Source organism: Asterias amurensis, chromosome 22, assembly GCF_032118995.1.
Source record: "Asterias amurensis chromosome 22, ASM3211899v1".
Lineage (NCBI taxonomy): Eukaryota > Metazoa > Echinodermata > Asteroidea > Forcipulatida > Asteriidae > Asterias > Asterias amurensis.
The window spans coordinates 3,370,311-3,388,407 of NC_092669.1; the positions used below are offsets into that span (position 1 = coordinate 3,370,311).

Consider the following 18,097-nt stretch of genomic DNA (forward strand, 5'->3'; position numbering starts at 1 on the left):
TCGTTATACCAAGTTTTTACGCTAACAATTATTTTGAGTAATTACCAATATGTGTCCATGCCTTTAAAGTATTTTTGTTTCACCATTGGAATAATATCACATTACATTACTAAGCAAATAATCGGTACCAGCATTTAATGCCATGCAGGTATAGAAGCTTTTTAAAAACTTGATTGTTGGTTGGTGTATTTATGAGGTTGGTTTATTTCTGAAACAACCGTTTACTTCCAAAATTTTGCGTTTAAAGCCATTATACACTTTCGGAACAGAAAAAAAGTAATAAAAGTTCACAGATTTACAAATAACTTTTAGGGTTTACAGAAGGTAATGGTGAAAGGCTTCTCTTGAAATATTATTCCATGAAATGCTTTACTTTTTGAGAAAACATTAAAACAATTATCAATTCTCGATAGCGAGATTTACGGATTTATTTTAAACACATGTCATGACACGGCGAAGCGTGCGGAAACAAGGGTGGGTTTTACCGTTATTTTCTCCAGACTCCGATGACCGATTGAGCCCAAATGTTCACAGGTTGGTGATTTTATATTATAAGTTGTGATACACGAAGTGTGGGCCTTTGGACAATACTGTTTACCGAAAGTGTCCAATGGCTTTAATACGAAAGAGTATACAGGACATACCGTAAAAAAAATCGGGGCCCGCTAAAGCCCCATCGGGCCCCACTACTAATCCGCCCGGATTACTATTCCGGAATACCATTCCGCCCTGGCGGATTACTATTCCGCCCGGGCGGATTAATATTCCGCCCGGGCGGAATAGTGGTGCCCGATTTTGTTTTCGGTATGTCCTATATACATTCCGTACTTTTTTGATACGATCAGAGAGTGACATATCTGGTCAACAAGGCATACAAAAGAAACAACGATCAGATCGGAGCGAACTCGGATGTTACCTTGTCGTCGCGAGACACCGGTTTATTGAACGCGATCACATGATACACATTGTCTACTTATTGGGTAAGTTCGTTTAGCTTCCCTGGGTCGACCCCGGTGTTTGTTTGTTTGTTGGTGTTTTTTTTTTCAGGACGAACGTGGGTAATTATCTGCACACGTTCGTCCTGGAAAAAAACTGCCACACACCGGGGTCGACCCAGGGAAGCTAAACGAACGCACCCTTTACTTTGCACCGCGTTCACACTTGATCCTGCTATAGGAGGATCAAAGGAGGATCTGATCTCGAAGGGCGATCAAAGGGGATCACCAGCTATAGGGTGAACTCGATCAGAATCAGGGTGAGATCCTTCTGTTCGATCTCTCTTTATATCAAATCCTGCAATTAAAGCTGCTCACATGTCGTCAGTTGCACTGAAATTCCGTTTAACTATGCGAGATCAATGCGAGATCACACTCAAGTATGAACGCGACACAAAAATGATTGATCTTGCTTTAGGGATCTGATCCTTCTGGATCCTTGTACGAGGATCAAGTATAAACGCGGTGTCTTTCGTGGCCCGGAAAGCTTTACTGTCTCGATATTTTTGACAGCCCCCAAAACCCCTCCCACCCCTAAACCAATATTCCTTCACTGAAAATATAATTGAAGTTTTCAAGAATATTGCAGTATTTACAAGATTCGTGGTTCAAATTGCAAATAATGTCATCGATTTCGTAAATTATTGGTGTCATTGGATACCAGATTAATTAGGGTTCAGAAGTGATACGATCATGAACCAAAAGTGCAACTAATTAACGGCTACCAGGAATTTTCTGGCGGTTATTATTATATTAAGGATGAATACAATATTTGTAAAGCATTTGATAGCTCATATTAATTTCCCCTTCACAGTTGACCTATTCACGTGTTAAATTATAATGAAACTATTCAGCTTCAGTGTTTTCATCACCAGAATAATGTCAAATGCATCCTCTCTTGGGGATTACAGCAAACAGTGTCAGGGCGCCATTTTAGTTGGGTGACTCCACTGTTGATCGTGAGGTCGAAAGTATCAAGTATTAATAAAAGTATTAATGTGCGGTAAAGAATAATAATTATATTACAAAGAAACAACGAAACTAAGCCGAAGAAATATAAGTAAAGAATTAACAAGAACAAAACTAAAAGTGGAGAAAACACGGATATAATGCAGATAAAAACAATTAAGATAAACGGAAAGGCCACTAAAATAAGTTAGAGGAACGTTGCGAACACGTTGCCTTTGATCGGTCGAGTTGATCTTTGAAAAGCGTTTGTAACCGTTTGTTATAAAATGTGTATGGTTAGAAAGATGATTTAAAAGTAGAATACAATGATCCACACAAATTTGCCTCGAAAATGCGTGGTTTTCCTTTTACTTTGCGACCTAACACGGTCGGCCATTTATAGCAGTCAAAACCATGCAATTTCGAGTGATACTTGTGTGGATCATTATATTCTACTTTTAAAATATTTTTCTAATCGTTATGCATTTGATAACAAACGGTTACAAACGCTTTTCAAAGACCAACTCGACTCGACCGATCCAAGGCATAGTGTTCCTTTAAATTAACAGTGTTAGTGATGAAGTGAAACAAACTGCAGAACACGAATACGGAAAATGTAAATACAAACAGGTTTAAGAAATAAATAAAAAGAGAAACAACAAAATTGGAGCACAGAAGCAAAACATCATTATACAGAAAGCAGTGCAATGCGTAAGCATTGTCATAGTCACCACACGGGTTTTACACTGTAACGGTACCTTCATATCGTACCAAGTATGCATCTTTTGTCAGATCCTTCCCCATTATTAAATTGACACCCACATAAGTATAGGCATGCACCTGTTTTTAAAATGGAATGCACCGAATCTGCGAATGCAAATGCTTGGCCGATACCCCGCCCCCCACTCCCGTTGTCAACTCGGCCTAAGTCGGACACTGCCTAATATTAAAACTACAACATAAATAAGACAGTCAACTCGACCATCACGAAGGCCACCCACCTAAGTATAGGCATACTACAAACTACAAGGGAACCAACTCGGCCCTTGATCGAACCATCGTACGTGGGTGCGGGTAAAAAATGCTGCGGATTGCACTCTCTGATATGTAAAGGCAACGTCGGGTAATAACACTGATTGTACACTTCTGTTATTCGTTATAGCAAGGACTCTTTCATGTTATTCTCGATAGAAAGGGAGTTTATATTTTGTCAGTGTTTTCTGTGTGTATCAATCTCATCTCGGCTTATGATGGTAAATTAGGCCCTATACAGCATGACATCCTGGGTATCCCTGTGTTTTTAACTGCTGTTTCGTTGTTAGTCTAGTACGCCGCAGTCGCTTCAGGTCGATTCAATACCACAGTGTCAAAACAACTCCCGTACTGACCAAATTAGAAGAGGAACCCAACATACTTTCTACCACGGCCCAATACACATACATGTAGTCATCATTCATGATGATATTGTCAAAAACTAACGCCTTCGCATTTAATCAGTATGAGCTATGAGCCAGATAAAAGCCTTGAAAAGCTATTGTGTCCAGTTTATCCTTACAAACAAAATTATTCGCCATAAAAATTACCATAGCCGTTTAACGAGAGGCATTTATTGTTCCCATGACAACTTGTACTTTTATACAAATACTGAAAGGGTAAAAGTGTGCATAAATATTAAGCCATGGCTATCTTTTAAAATTTGAACTACGATTCGAATAATTTACCGTAAGAATCTTGAAAAATTGGTTTTCAGCAAACTCGGGCGGTGCAGGGGTTAATTTCAGGTTTGTTTATTAAGAATTTTTTGCAATAAAACATTTCAAACGTAAAACAATTGTCACTGTTTGTTGGTTTTGAAGTGTGCAGACAACAATCTACAATATAATCTTTCGTTATTGTAAACTTCAATCGAGATTACTGTAATTTTTACTTAAATATAACTTGTTTTTTACAGTAAAACTTAACTACTGTATTATACAGATAGTACAGTAATTTACCGTGTAAATACGGCACCATTTCTCTAACTCATTTTGTTACTGTAAATGAATACAGTAAAACATTACTTTCAGTTTTACAGTAAGTTACTGGCAACTCAGCTGCCAGTAATTTACTGTAATTTTACAGTGAAACATTTTACAGTGTATGTTTTATATACTACCAACAACCCTCTTACTCGTTGTCAAGTAAGATTTTATGCTAAACATTATTTTGAGTTATTACCAATAGTGTCCAGTGCCTTTAATGGCATATTTTTTGTTGTTGTTACTCCTATAAATGGCAATACAAGTTTACTTTTTAGACGTATTACAACTGCAACAAATATTAATGGCCTCGCGTGGTCAGCGCCTTTATGAAGTGAGCACTCAATTGTGTAAAATAATGTTATAATTGACACTTTTTTTCTTTTCTCAAATGTTTTATTTATTTCAATATGCACGTTATATGTACATGTATAAGTGGTAAGTTTAATACAAACTTTGATCATACTTTCTATTTTGTGTCCTCGTAATTGCTGTTTTTTTTTTTTTAAGTTAATGGTCACATATGTAATTAATGCGCTATCGAAAGCATTATGGGGGCAAATTGCAATCTTTTTTTAAAGGACATGGTTGCAAGAGAAACTAATCAAACCCTTTTCCAATTCATTAATAACAACAAAACATACACCTCTACTATCTTAAATAGACCTTAGCTAATTTATCAGTAACCAATACATTTTTATTTTGACAATTGTACAAAAAATTTGGTTACCAAAACCTCGTCAACTTGAAACATAGTTATAACAATAACCAACGAAATGATGTGTAATTCGGGCTAAGCTCCGACAATCCTCTTAAAGACACTGGACACTACCGGTAATTGTCTTCTCACTTGAAGTATCTCACATATGCATAAAATAACAAACCTGTGAAATTGAGCTCAATTGGTCGTCGAAGTTGCAAGATAATAATGGAAGAAAAAACACCAATGTCACACGAAAATGTGTACTTTCAGATGCTTGATTTCGAGACCTCAAAATCTGATTCTGAGGTCACGAAATCAAATTCGTGGAAAATTACTACTTTCTCGAAAACTACATTTCTTCAGAGGGAGCCGTTTCTTATAGTGTTTTGTACTATCAACAGCTCCTCATTACTCGTTACCAAGTACGGTTTTATGCCAACAAAATTGAGTATTTACCGATAGTATCCACTGCCTTTAAGACGAACCTAGTACACATAAAAAATTAGTACAGAACGAGGTCCGGATAATACGAGAAAAACAGACCAGTCCGGCGGACCTCGTATTAACGGGAGTCGACTGTAGTTGTAGTGTAGACGTGCCCAATTAAAGACACTGCACACTATTAGATATTGTCAAAGACCAGTCTTCTCACTTGGTGTATCTGATGATCAACATTTTTATGCACAAAATAACAACTTACCTTTGAAAATTTGAACTCATTTTTATTTGGTCGTCGAAGTGCGAGATGGAAGAAAAAACACCCTTGTCACACGAACTTGTGTGCTTTCAGATGCTTGACTTCGGGACCTCAAATCTAATTATGAGGTCTCGAAATCAAATTGGGGAAAATTACTTCTTTACTCGAAAACGTACGTTACTTCAGAGGGAGCCGTTTCTCACAATGTTTTAATCAACAGCTCTACATTACTCGTTACCAAGTAAGTTTGTATGCTTATAATTATTTGGAGTAATTACCAATAGTGTCCACAAATTTATTGACAATAATGTTAATTGCAAATGAGGATGATTAGTGGATAAAGAGACTAGAGCAATGCTCTTTACTGTTAAAGGAACACGTTGCCTTGGATCGGTCGAGTTGGTCTTTTAAAAACGTTTGTAACCGTTTATAATAATGCATAATGGTTAGAAATGTGTTATAAAAGTAGAATACAATGATCCACACAAATCATTTGCCTCGAAATTGCGTGGTTTTCCTTTTACTTTTTAAAGTATATTGTTTTCATTTGTTGCAACTTGTAAACATCTTAAAGAAAGTGAGTCAAATAAAATTGTTTGAAAACGAATGCTCCGTTGAATCAGCATTCAACAGTCAAAATGAGTAAGTCAATTCAATTTGTTTTGTATTCACTGGTCAAATCAGATCATTCATAGTTTCGAGTTGTGGCGCCGAGTGCTCTCGCATGATCACTCTCGCGCGAACTGCTGGTTGCCCCGACTTACGACTTTTCCCCAAGTCTAGGGAAGGGTGGAGGGAAAAGTTATAACTACGCCAGCTTGGCATTATCTCTAAGTAGAGGCCTTAGCAAAATGCTAGGTCTTCTCGCATAAACGGCGATTTCAACCCCCCCCCCCCCGCATCTGCAAAATGCCATAATGTGGTCCTCTGCAAGAGAGGGTAACCCGTCGAAAATAAAAGCATCTGCCCCCCCCCACCACTGCCAAAGTTATTCCCACTTAAAGCGACCCCCCCCCCCCCAACTGAACAAATCTTATATTATGTATAGCTACGCCGTACGTGGGCACAATAATTGTTTGTAGTTGTTTGTCCCCTGCACAAAATAGTTTCTAATTAATGGGGCCTGTTGATTTTTTTTTTGTTCGTGACTTTCGCGTTGGTTTTTGTTTTAAAATTAGACTTGAGCTTTGGATCCGTCCACCCATACAGAGCAGCTTGGGGTTCTTGTTCTTGCTGTATGGCCTACCAGAGCCTAATTTCATAGAACTGCTCAGCACAAAAGTTTGCTTAGCATGAAATTTCGTCCTTATAAAAACAGGATTACCAACCATGAATTAATTTGGTCCATGTGATTTTCAGGATAAGCAAACAACAGCTGAACACTATAAGCAGTGGGCCTATGCAACAAATGGAAATTTGGTTGGGAATCCTATTTTTATCGAGGAACAATATTTCATGCTTAGCAAATTTTCGTGTAGCTCTATGAAATTGGGACCTGATTTTTAGTAACAGGAATCAGGATGAAAGCACATGTTTTCTAAATTAGTTTTAAAATAATAACCGCCCTAAAGCAAGCTGATGTTGTGGTTCGAAATGTTCAACGTTGCAGTATGACGGGGTCGAACACTGGTTTCAACGCGTGAGATCGACGACCACGCCTTGTCGGGTCCCCTCCTCGCGCAATGAATGGTGTCCCCGAGCAATAACAGTGAAGAGTATCCCGGTACCAGTCTATATGCGAGTTTTATCAACAACAAAAATAAAATGGAGGCGTGTGACAACGTGAGTGGATGTCGAGTGTGGGACATAGTTTTAGAGCGATACAAAAAGTCATGGAGATGGTACGAGAACTGGGTTTCCGATAACCCCGATGTGGTTTCTCAAATCGAGAAGATTTTCAGGGTATTTTCGTACCTTTTACCAGGTGAGAAAGGCTTTAAAACGACTCGTTTAACGGTTGATTGAGAACCCATCCCCAGCTAGCCTTGGGCCACACAAGTCAAGTGGGGCTAATTGAACCCTTGTTAAAAAATAGTGCAGTGCTGGTCGTAATCCCCACGCATCATACTTTGGGCCCATCATCATTACCATAGGCATTACGGAGGCTGGTCATTTCGCCACTTAGTAAGCTCGCCACCAACAAAGTTGCCCCCTGCAAAGTCGCCCACAGAAAATAATTGTTTAAGGATTCTAAATATAATATGATAATGGCTTAATTATTGTATTGGTTAGGGTTAGGAATCTGTTAGGGTTAAGCATGATAAGTATTGTAGCCTTAAAAGTTAATTATTTTTCGAACAACATCTGGGGGCGACCTCTAGGGGGCGGTATTGCTGGCTGGGGGCAACATTGTCGGGGGTAGTAGTTTAATTTAAGTAGGCCTAGTGTAGTGTAGCCTGTAGGCCTATCTTTAAATAAGTATAATGAAAAAGGATAACTTTCTGTGTGGCGCCACCACTTTTTCACTCATTTTTACAAAAAGGGATATCTCATTGAGGTAAATTAGATACTAGACCTAGTATAATATTTCATATCGAATGAAAAAGTGGTGGCGCTATCGGAAACTTTTTCGAATGGAGAAGCAGCCAGAAATATTTGATTATATTATGTGGAAGAGTTTTTCTCTGGAATGGTTAAAGTACATGTAAGAATCGGTCACGTTGGGTTGCGCGTTCATTGTGCGAATGAATTTACTTTGTGACGTCAAATCTAAAATTGTTAAAGGGTGGCTGCAGTGTTTTTTTTAATAATTTAAACGATTAAACATGACTTTCTAAACCTGAAATATAAATAAAAAATGGTTTTCAAGAGATTAGGGGAACCCACCCCGCCCCTAAAAGGGGCATAAACATGACGTCATGTCGGGAACCCGAGCAGTCGGGCCCCCTGGCTGTGTGCATATAGAAACGTGTGCACTGTGTGGCCTGGTACCTAGGCGCGTGTAGTTAGGGACCAGACTCTTTTTGCCGACGATATGTTTGAATTCCCGACGTGACGTCGATGGTAGGGGGGCGGTAACAATCCACAAAAGGGGGGCATGACTTATTTTCTAATTACTCAAGTGAGATATTATGTCGGGGAAAAAACAAAACACATTTTATTGAGGTTCAATACATATATCAGAAATAAATGACAGCAAAATTAACTGTTTTATTTTAATTCACTGCAGCATCCCTTTAAACTTTCCTTACTATCCTGCAACCATGTTTTCACTATTTTTTTCCAATTTAAGGAATATTTAATTTGAGTATTAAGTGTAAGTTTTATTTTGTTTTAAGTAATATGTGGTGGCAGGATATGGATACCTATTCATTCTCTCCTGCATCCGTCATTTGAAATAATTATTTATAGCGTACCATTTTGACTAAGTTTGATCTTTGTTTTTTAACTTACCTCACTTTTGTCTTGCCAAAATTTAATTTGAGTGTGACATGGCAAGAATCTTATATTCAATTTCAACAGGTGCTGTGAATGTGGATACAGTCGCAGCGGAGTTAGGTAAGATTTCTTAGAAAAAAAGGGGGGGGCAAGGGGAAATGAAAGATCATATGTACATGTATGTAATAGATGTTAAATTTGCATCGGGGATAAAGACTATTAATTTTTGGTATTTGCCCATATACACCAATGTGTGTAGCACTGTATACTCAGTACTTTTCCGAGTCCTGTGAAAAAAATCACAGGCATTTTACTCTGGTGGAATTCGAACCCACGACCTATGCAATTCTAGAGCAGTGTCATACCAACTAGACCACCGAGATTTCCCGGTAGCTAGAGGCAGTTCGAATCCTATGTTTTAGCAGCGGGTACTGCAAACGATTTAATAGATGTTAGATTTGCATCGGGGATAAAGAATATAAATTTTTGGTTTTTACCCATATACACTGATGTATGTAGCACTGTATACTCAGTACTTTTCCGAGTCCTGTGAAAAAAATCACAGGCATTTTACTTGGGTGGGATTCGAACCCACAACCTTTGCAATTCTAGAGTAGTGTCATACCAACTAGACTTACATGTATGTAGCCTGTACAAACAGACCTTGAAATAATTAAAATTAACTACATGTATTTTGTGCATTTAGGCTATATAAAATAATTAGGAGTAATAAAAGCATCAGCCGTCGATTTCACCAAACTCTTCCTAACTTAGGATTAATCTTAAGTACTCAGGCCGAGTCAAATTCGGTATCCCAAGGCGTTAGTGCGCATTGAACCCTTCCTAAGTTAGGACGGGTTTCTTGTCTTAACTGGGTATAGGATTAGTCCTTGCGTTTCGTGAAATTGTCTGCAGGCCTACTTCTACTTTTTACCTAAAATGTTTTAATTTTGGTGTCCACAGTGTTCTCGATATCTAACTTACTGGTTTTGTTCCATGATGGGATTTTGAGGCAAGCAAGAGGTCTCTCCGTACCATGTCTGGTAAGTATACCAGATATTATCAGGGGGCCAATTTCATTGCTCTGCTTACCGCTGAATTCTGCGCTTACGATCACGATTCCCCACGTTCCAGCATTGGGGACCAGCGACTGAAAAGGACCGGTCCCCTGCCCTTTTGTGAGTGCGAGGAATTGTTTAATTCTGGCTGGATATTGTTACTTTTGGCTTCCAAAGTATCAGACGCTAACCATTTATTTTGTGATTTCTTTACAGAATATATCTGCACAGAGATTGATGCGTTGGTTAACTGTCATCGACCACACTGAAGTCTTTGTTGAAATGGCTGCGGCTAAGTCATGGGGAGAGGCTGGACGCTGGTTCTTCATTTCCGTCATTCAAATCCTCAGGTAGTAGTATTATAAGTTTACACAAGCGCGAGTGGAATACGGAAAAACATGGCGCTTTTGCATGGCCGAGTTGGATAAGGGACGCGGACGCGCTATATTTTCCGTATTTCCATGAGCGCGCGTGTGATAACGTATTTATCTTCAAGCAAACTTGGCGCGTGACATAGAACACATATGATGCAGTTGGTGGTATTAGCCGTGCGATACAGGTTTTTATCACCACTCCATTCTGCAAATCTGATTGGAGGATTAGCGTGTGTTTGAAGATAATAATAATAATCCCCCACTAGGGAATTTTATCACTTTTTTATATTTTTGCTATCAAACAGAATTATTAAACGGAACTATTAATATGCTATTATTTTTGCGGAATAAACAATTTGTTTTTAAAACAGATGATGCAACTGTGCTAATTATCAAAGTTCCCATTTTTTTCTTTCTGACAGATCAATTTTCAGGTGGATTTTACTTTACAAGCATAAATCCGGATTGCAGGCCCAGCCTCCAATAAAACCACTCAACCGTGAAACAGAACTAACCCCCTCCTCATCGTCGCAAGGGATGGAAAGAAACGAATCGGAGACTCCTGGGAGAAATGTTGACAAGGAAACTGAGGCTGGAAATTCAGGGGTGACGTTCAAGGGTGGAAGGTCGGGTCGGGTCGTGAGGTTACTCGATGCCGGTAAGAATTTGTTTACCGCATGAGGGCGCTCTCAATGGTCAATTTGCATCACTTCCGGGGGTAAACGCGATTTGTCCTGCACAGTTTTAGTAGTTGTTAGTACTGTCACATTTGTTGCACCGTAGTTTTATGTTGCTTTAGAGGTGGATTATAACGGCTCCTTTAAACGTCTTGTTGTCTGTGATGGATGAGATGTCCATAGTGGAAATGTGTTCTAGTCATTAAAGGCAGTGGGCACTATTGGTTATTACTCAAAATAATTATCAGCATAAAACCTCAATCGGTAACGAGTAGTGGGGAGAGGTTGAAAGTATAAAACATTGTGAGAAACGTCTCCCTCTGAAGTGACATAATTTTCGAGAAAGAAGTAATTTTCCGCGAATTTGATTTCGAGACCTTAAGATTTAGAATTTGAGGTCTCGAAATCAAGCATCTGAATGCACACAACTTTGTGTGACAAGGGTGTTTTTTTCTTTCATAGTTATCTCACAACTCTGACGACCAATCAAGCTCAAATTTTCACAGGTTTGTTGTTATATGCTTATGTTGATATACACCAAGTAAAAAGACTGGTCTTTGACAATTACCAATAGTATCCATTGTCTTTAAAGGTCTTGAAGTTCGTGATGGATATGATGTCTGTAGTGGTAATGTGTTTAAGCCTTTTAAAAACTGTTTGGGGTATGAATTACCATATCCCCAGAAAAGAAACAATTACGTTTTTGAAGAGGTTAAGTTCACTTACATGATCCAAACCGGGGAAATTGTTGTCTTTTTTTTGCTACGCCTGGAAAGCTTAAAATCAAACTAAAATCTATACCATTATATTTATTGATTTATAGCACCAGATATTCAGAGAAGAACGTGGCGTTTGCCCTCCATTGTTGAGACGAATGGAGAAGACAAAACCCCCCAGGAAAATGAAGAGCCAAGTGAACTCCTTGGCATCCCTCTGGCAGGAGAATCTCTGCAGATAGCTAGACCCTTGTTGCACTGTATCCTTAAAATCTCATTCAACAAATAATTCAATTAAAAATGTTGAGTCCACTAAAAATAAATTGTGTCTTTTAAAGGGAAGGTATACACACTTGGTAATTACTCAAAACAAATAATAACTTAAAATCTGACTTGCTAATGAGCATTGGAGAGCTGTTGATAGTATTAAACATCGTGAGAAACGGCTCCCTCTGAAGTAGCTTAGATTTTGAGAAATAGGTAATTACTCACTAAAATAATAAGATACAGTCTTTTATTTCTATCTGAAAGTACACAAATTCGTCCGACAAGGGTGTTTTTTCTCTCATCATTTTCTCGCAACTTCGATGACCAATTTATCTCAATTTTTCACAGGCTTGTTATTTTATGCTTATAAATGTTGGGATACACCAAGTGAGAAGACTGGTCTTTGACAATTACCAAAGGTGAACCTTCCCTGTAAGGGGCTTTCGCATTCATCAAAATTTTCATGAACATACAAACACAACCTTCAGCAAAAATGTCAGAGCCTTTATTGTGTCGTGGCCGAGCGAACAAGAGCAACGAACTGCACCTCAATACAAAGAACCATTGCATAAAAATCCTTAATAGTGCTTACCATAGTAACAAGTCTGTTTGTATGGGGTCAACAGTCATGGAAACCATGGTTACTGTCACTTGCTGCGGATATTGTAAGGTAAGGTTACAGAGAGTGGATAATAGTCCGAGATCTTTATAGAGGGAAAAACATAATCAATCAATCAATCAATTAATCGGTTGACATTTATTTTTCATGTCGACAACAACAATTAACAATTAGGCATACAGTAGAAAACTAATAAAAATGAGTATAATAAAGGATGGATGCCAGATAATTTAACAGTAATGTAATACAATGTATAGATATTTAAAGATAATAACTACATAAATTAGTGTGCAATGTTTAACAGAGAGTAGATCACGCCTTTGTGTTTTTAATGTATGTTTGTAATTTTAATGTTTTTTTATACTCGCAAACTGAAGTAATTTGGGTAGCACCTTGTAAACCCTTATAAGGTGCTACAAAATTGGGTCGCATAATTCATTTTTAAAGTTTGTAAATACTCAGCGCCTTGAGTACCTTATTGGTAGATACATGCAGTGTACAGTATAAGACTTCAATATTATTATTATTATTATTATTATTACTATTACTATTACTATTACTATTACTATTACTATTACTATTACTATGACTATGACTATGACTATGACTATGACTATGACTATGACTATGACTATGACTATGACTATGACTATGACTATGACTATGACTATGACTATGACTATGACTATGACTATGACTATGACTATGACTATGACTATGACTATGACTATGACTATGACTATGACTATGACTATGACTATGACTATGACTATGACTATGACTATGACTATGACTATGACTATGACTATTACTTCTACTTCTACTTCTACTTCTACTTCTACTTCTACTTCTACTTCTACTTCTACTTCTACTTCTACTTCTACTTCTACTTCTACTTCTACTTCTACTTCTACTTCTACTTCTACTTCTACTTCTACTTCTACTTCTACTTCTACTTCTACTTCTACTTCTACTTCTACTTCTACTTCTACTTCTACTTCTACTTCTACTTCTACTTCTACTTCTACTTCTACTTCTACTTCTACTTCTACTTCTACTTCTACTTCTACTTCTACTTCTATTATTATTATTATTATTATTATTATTATTATTATTATTATTATTATTATTATTATTATTATTATTATTATTATTATTATTATTATTATTATTATTATTATTATTATTATTATTATTATTATTATTATTATTATTATTATTATTATTATTATTATTATTATTATTATTATTATTATTATTATTATTATTATTATTATTATTATTATTATTATTATTATTATTATTATTATTATTATTATTATTATTATTATTATTATTATTATTATTATTATTATTATTATTATTATTATTATTATTATTATTATTATTATTATTATTATTATTATTATTATTATTATTATTATTATTATTATTATTATTATTATTATTATTATTATTATTATTATTATTATTATTATTATTATTACTACATGTATTAACCTTATTGCATTAAGTTGTGTGATTTGAGACGCTGTATTCTCTTAAATGACATTAACTTTAGTTATATAATGTTTACAGCTCTCCAGTGCCCTTTACCAAGTAATTTTTTTTTAAAATAAATTCTGTTTTTTGTTTTAATCCAATAAGTTTACAAATGCTGCAATCCTCCAAACATTACAACGAATCAGAAAAGAAAGAGTTGGGCAATCGATCGTTGATGTTGCTGTTGTACCTGCTGAGATCACCATGCTATGACCTCTACACAAGGTCAGTTATTATTAACTGGGAAACATTCATTACTGTGCTATGACCTCTTCTCAAGGTCAATTATTATCAAGTGGCAAACTTACATTATTGTGCTATGACCTCTACACAAGGTCAATTATTATCAAGTGGCAAACCTCCATTATTAAGCCATGACCTCTACACAAGGTCAGTTATTATTAAGTTGGAATCCTCCATTGTTGTGCTATGACCTATACAAAAGGTCAGTTACTAATAAGTGGCCCACTTGCATTATTGTGCTATGACCTCTACACAAGGTCAGTTATTATCAAGTGGCAAACCTCCATTGTTGTGCTTTGACCTTTTTACACAAGGTCAGTTTCTGAAATAGATATGTATTTTGAGATGAGTTTTGAATTGGGAACAAGTACCGCTTTTTTGAATTGAAGTGGAACACTGTTCCAAAGAAATGGCCCGGCATATGAAAAACAGCGACCACCCCAGGAGTGCCAGCACGATGAATATAGAATATTGTTATCCTTGCAGATCTCGCTTACTGGGTGCATTGAAAAGCTTATCTGGAACTATTCCTGGAGCTGGACTTATATTGAGTAAGTTTAAAGTGAATTTATCAAAATCACACTCTGCTGATGAGACACACCAGAGCTTGAGTCCGGTGCTCTTAACCACTTGGCCATGACACGTTTTGAATGACAGATTACATGTATGTACATGTACTATGCCACCCTGCAATTTGGTATCATGTAGTGAATGCATCTATCAGTATAGTCAACCCTCCTACTGTCTGACCATTCCATATCGACCACCGCAGTTTTGAATGATGCACAAGGCCAGCTTGCAATATGATATCACGTGGTGAATGTATCCACACAGTCATGATAGTACACAGTTAACCCTCCTACTGTCTGACTAATCAACAGTAGTTTGTATCATGTATCATGTAAACTTAAAATCTGAACAGTATACAGTCAACCCTCCGACTGTCTGACCATTCCATATCATCCACTGCAGTTTTGAATGATGCACTAGGCCAGCTTGCAATATGATATCATGTATTAACTTAAAATCTGAACAGAATACAGTCGACCCTCCTACTGTTTGACCATTCCGTATTGACCACCGCAGTTTTGAATGATGCACTAGGCCAGCTTGCAATATGATATCACGTATTAGCTTAAAATCTGAACAGTGTACAGTCGACCCTCCTACTGTTTGACCATTCCGTATCGACCACCGCAGTTTTGAATGATGCACTAGGCCAGCTTGCAATATGATATCACGTATTAGCTTAAAATCTGCACCGTGTACAGTCAACCCTCCTACTGTCTGACCATTCCGTATCATCCACTGCAGTTTTGAATGGTGCACTATGCCAGCTTGCAATATGATATCACGTGGTGAATGTATCCACACAGTCATGGTAGTACACAGTTAATCCTCCTACTGTCTGACTAATCAACATTAGTTTGGAATGAAAGATGCACTCTGCTAGCCTGCAATGTTATTTCTGATCTACAATAGACCGATCCATTAGGCTCCGCCCACGGCGCATGTGTGAACAAGAACACGTGAGCCTCTCCAATGCCATTCTGCTGCGTCGCGGGCAAAGCATACACGCATGCGAGTCGGACCTTATTTTGTCGGACTTTGAGTTGCGCAGTGGGTTGTGATTGGTCAATACGCAATGGGGCGGAGCTTAACGAATCGGTCTATTGTTAGGCCTACTGTCCGCAATTTGAATTGTTTTTGACTGATAAATATTATTATTTTCTACGTATTTAATTCACAGAGCCGCTGATGGAGTACCTACCGATATGGCAAGGAATTTATTTCTACAACTGGGGACGTTAAAAAAAATCATAAAACTTTGCTCCCCGAAAACCCAACTGTCTAGAGAACTTTTCTACATAGGCTTATTTCATTTGAGCTGTACACAATTTTGTTTGGGTTAACACCATGTGATTTTCTCTAAAATGACGTTCATTTCTTGAATTTAACATCACAGCAGCCGATTTCACAAAATGATTGGATTAATCCTACCTCGAACTAGGATAAGTATCCGTCCTAACTTAGGATGGGTTTCAATACGTCTTACGTATCTGGATACAGAACCAACCCCGTCCTAAGTCCTAAATTAATCCTCAGGTTAGGAAGAGTTTGGTGAAATCGACGGTAGGAAAGCTCAAATCATGAAATTTCGAGTTTTGCCACCAAAACTTTACATCCTCTTGATCGAACGAATGTGTCTACATTGTCATTACTTAGGTCTTTAAACTTAATGGATGAGCAGTTCATCTGCCCCATGGTTGGCTTGTTCATGATCCAATTAACATATTAAAGTGTACTGTTTGGAAAATGAATAACATGGAGATAACAGGTGTGAGTTGGTAAAGGTATAAAGGATGTGTTAATTTGGCTTCTTTAATGAAGCTTTTCTGTAATGTTTCCCACTGTCAAACACTTTTGATCTCTGGCTGTCCTCCGAGGTCCTATACGGTTCGATTTGACTTTCTGCCATATAGGCACCAGCAGCCAATTTTCGAAACACTAGGATTAATCCTAACTCGAGTTAGGACGGGTAACCTGTCCTACCTTAGGATGGTTCAATGTGTCGTAACATATAAGGATACAGACTTTAACTCGTCCTAAGTCCTAGGATTAATCCTAAGATAGGATGAGTTTGGTGAGATCGACGGCTGGTCTTACATATCAGCAACTGAAAAGCGCTGTAGGATTTTCCTTTGCAATTCAGCTTCCCAACACCAAGCGAGGATTACGAGCGAACTAACACGGACGGCCATTTATGGGAGTCAAAAATTTGACTCCCATAAATGGCCAACCGTGTTAGTCAACGAGGTAAAAGGAAAATCGTGCAATTTCGAGGCATGTTTGTGTGGATCATTGTATTCTACTTTTACAACATCTTTCCAACTATATGCATTTTATAAAAAACGGTTTCAAACGCTTTTCAAAGACCAACTTGACCGATTCAAGGCAACGTGTTCCTTTAATATAGGATTCAAACCATCCACCAGTTCCGAAAACCAAAGGTATATTTTGCTTTTTAAGCTGATCAAAAATCAAATATTGACTTGGATACATTGTACCATGTACAAAAGTATTTGGGTGTCGGGAGTAACCAATACAACTGTACATGTATTAAAGGCAGTGGACACTATTGGTAATTACTCAAAATAATTATTGCCATAAAACCTTTCTTGGTGACGAGTAATGTGGAGAGAAACGGCTCCCTCTGAAGTGCCATAGTTTTCGAGAAAGAAGTAATTTTCCATGAATTTGATTTCGAGACCTCAGATTTAGAACTTGAGGTCTCGAAATCAACCATGTAAACGCACACAACTTCGTGTGACAAGGGTGTTTTTTCTTTCATTATTATCTCGCAACTTCAATGACCGATTGAGCTCAAATTTTCACCGGTTAGTTATTTTATGCATATGCTGAGATACACCAACTGTGAAGGCTAGTCTTTGACAATTACCAATAGTGTCCACTGCCTTTAATAACGTAGGATTCCAACTGCCTCTGCTACCGGGCAACCTCGGTAGTATAGTTGGTAAGACACTGCTCTAGAATTGCAAGGGTTGTGGGTTCGAATCCCACCCGAGTAATATGCCTGTGATATTTTTTTCACAGGACTCTGAAAAGTACCGAGTATACAGTGCTAACATACATTGGTGTATGGGTAAAAACCTAAATTAATACATGTATTAAGTTTGCAAAACGCTTTTGTTTTAAATTGGTGGTGGAAATATTTTTGTGATTTTTGGGGTTGAACAAAGAATTGACTAGAGTGGGATTCGAACCAACGACCTCCGGATTAACGTACCGGCGCTCTACCAACAGAGCTATCTAGCCCTATATGATATTGGCGGGGTCCCTA

At 37.5% G+C, this 18,097-nt stretch overlaps 1 protein-coding gene across 1 annotated transcript; it reads left to right on the forward strand.

Moving 5' to 3' along the window:
* The first annotated feature begins 7,121 nt into the window (after positions 1 to 7,121).
* Positions 7,122 to 18,092, forward strand: LOC139954016 (peroxisomal membrane protein PEX16-like). The gene is made up of 10 exons (XM_071953648.1): positions 7,122 to 7,285; positions 8,824 to 8,859; positions 9,703 to 9,782; positions 10,014 to 10,147; positions 10,594 to 10,829; positions 11,672 to 11,824; positions 12,429 to 12,501; positions 14,098 to 14,217; positions 14,722 to 14,786; positions 15,986 to 18,092. The coding sequence occupies exons 1-10, from the start codon at positions 7,126 to 7,128 to the stop codon at positions 16,045 to 16,047; spliced, it is 1,119 nt and encodes a 372-aa protein (XP_071809749.1). The 5' UTR covers positions 7,122 to 7,125; the 3' UTR covers positions 16,048 to 18,092.
* The last annotated feature ends 5 nt before the right edge of the window (positions 18,093 to 18,097 follow it).

Coding starts and splice junctions, on each gene's coding strand:
- LOC139954016 (XM_071953648.1), top strand. CDS start 7,126: ATGGAGGCGTGTGACAACGTGAGTGGATGTCGAGTGTGGGACATAGTT. Junction 10,148..10,593: donor TCCGTCATTCAAATCCTCAG/GTAGTAGTATTA, acceptor TCTTTCTGACAG/ATCAATTTTCAGGTGGATTT. Junction 10,830..11,671: donor CGTGAGGTTACTCGATGCCG/GTAAGAATTTGT, acceptor ATTGATTTATAG/CACCAGATATTCAGAGAAGA.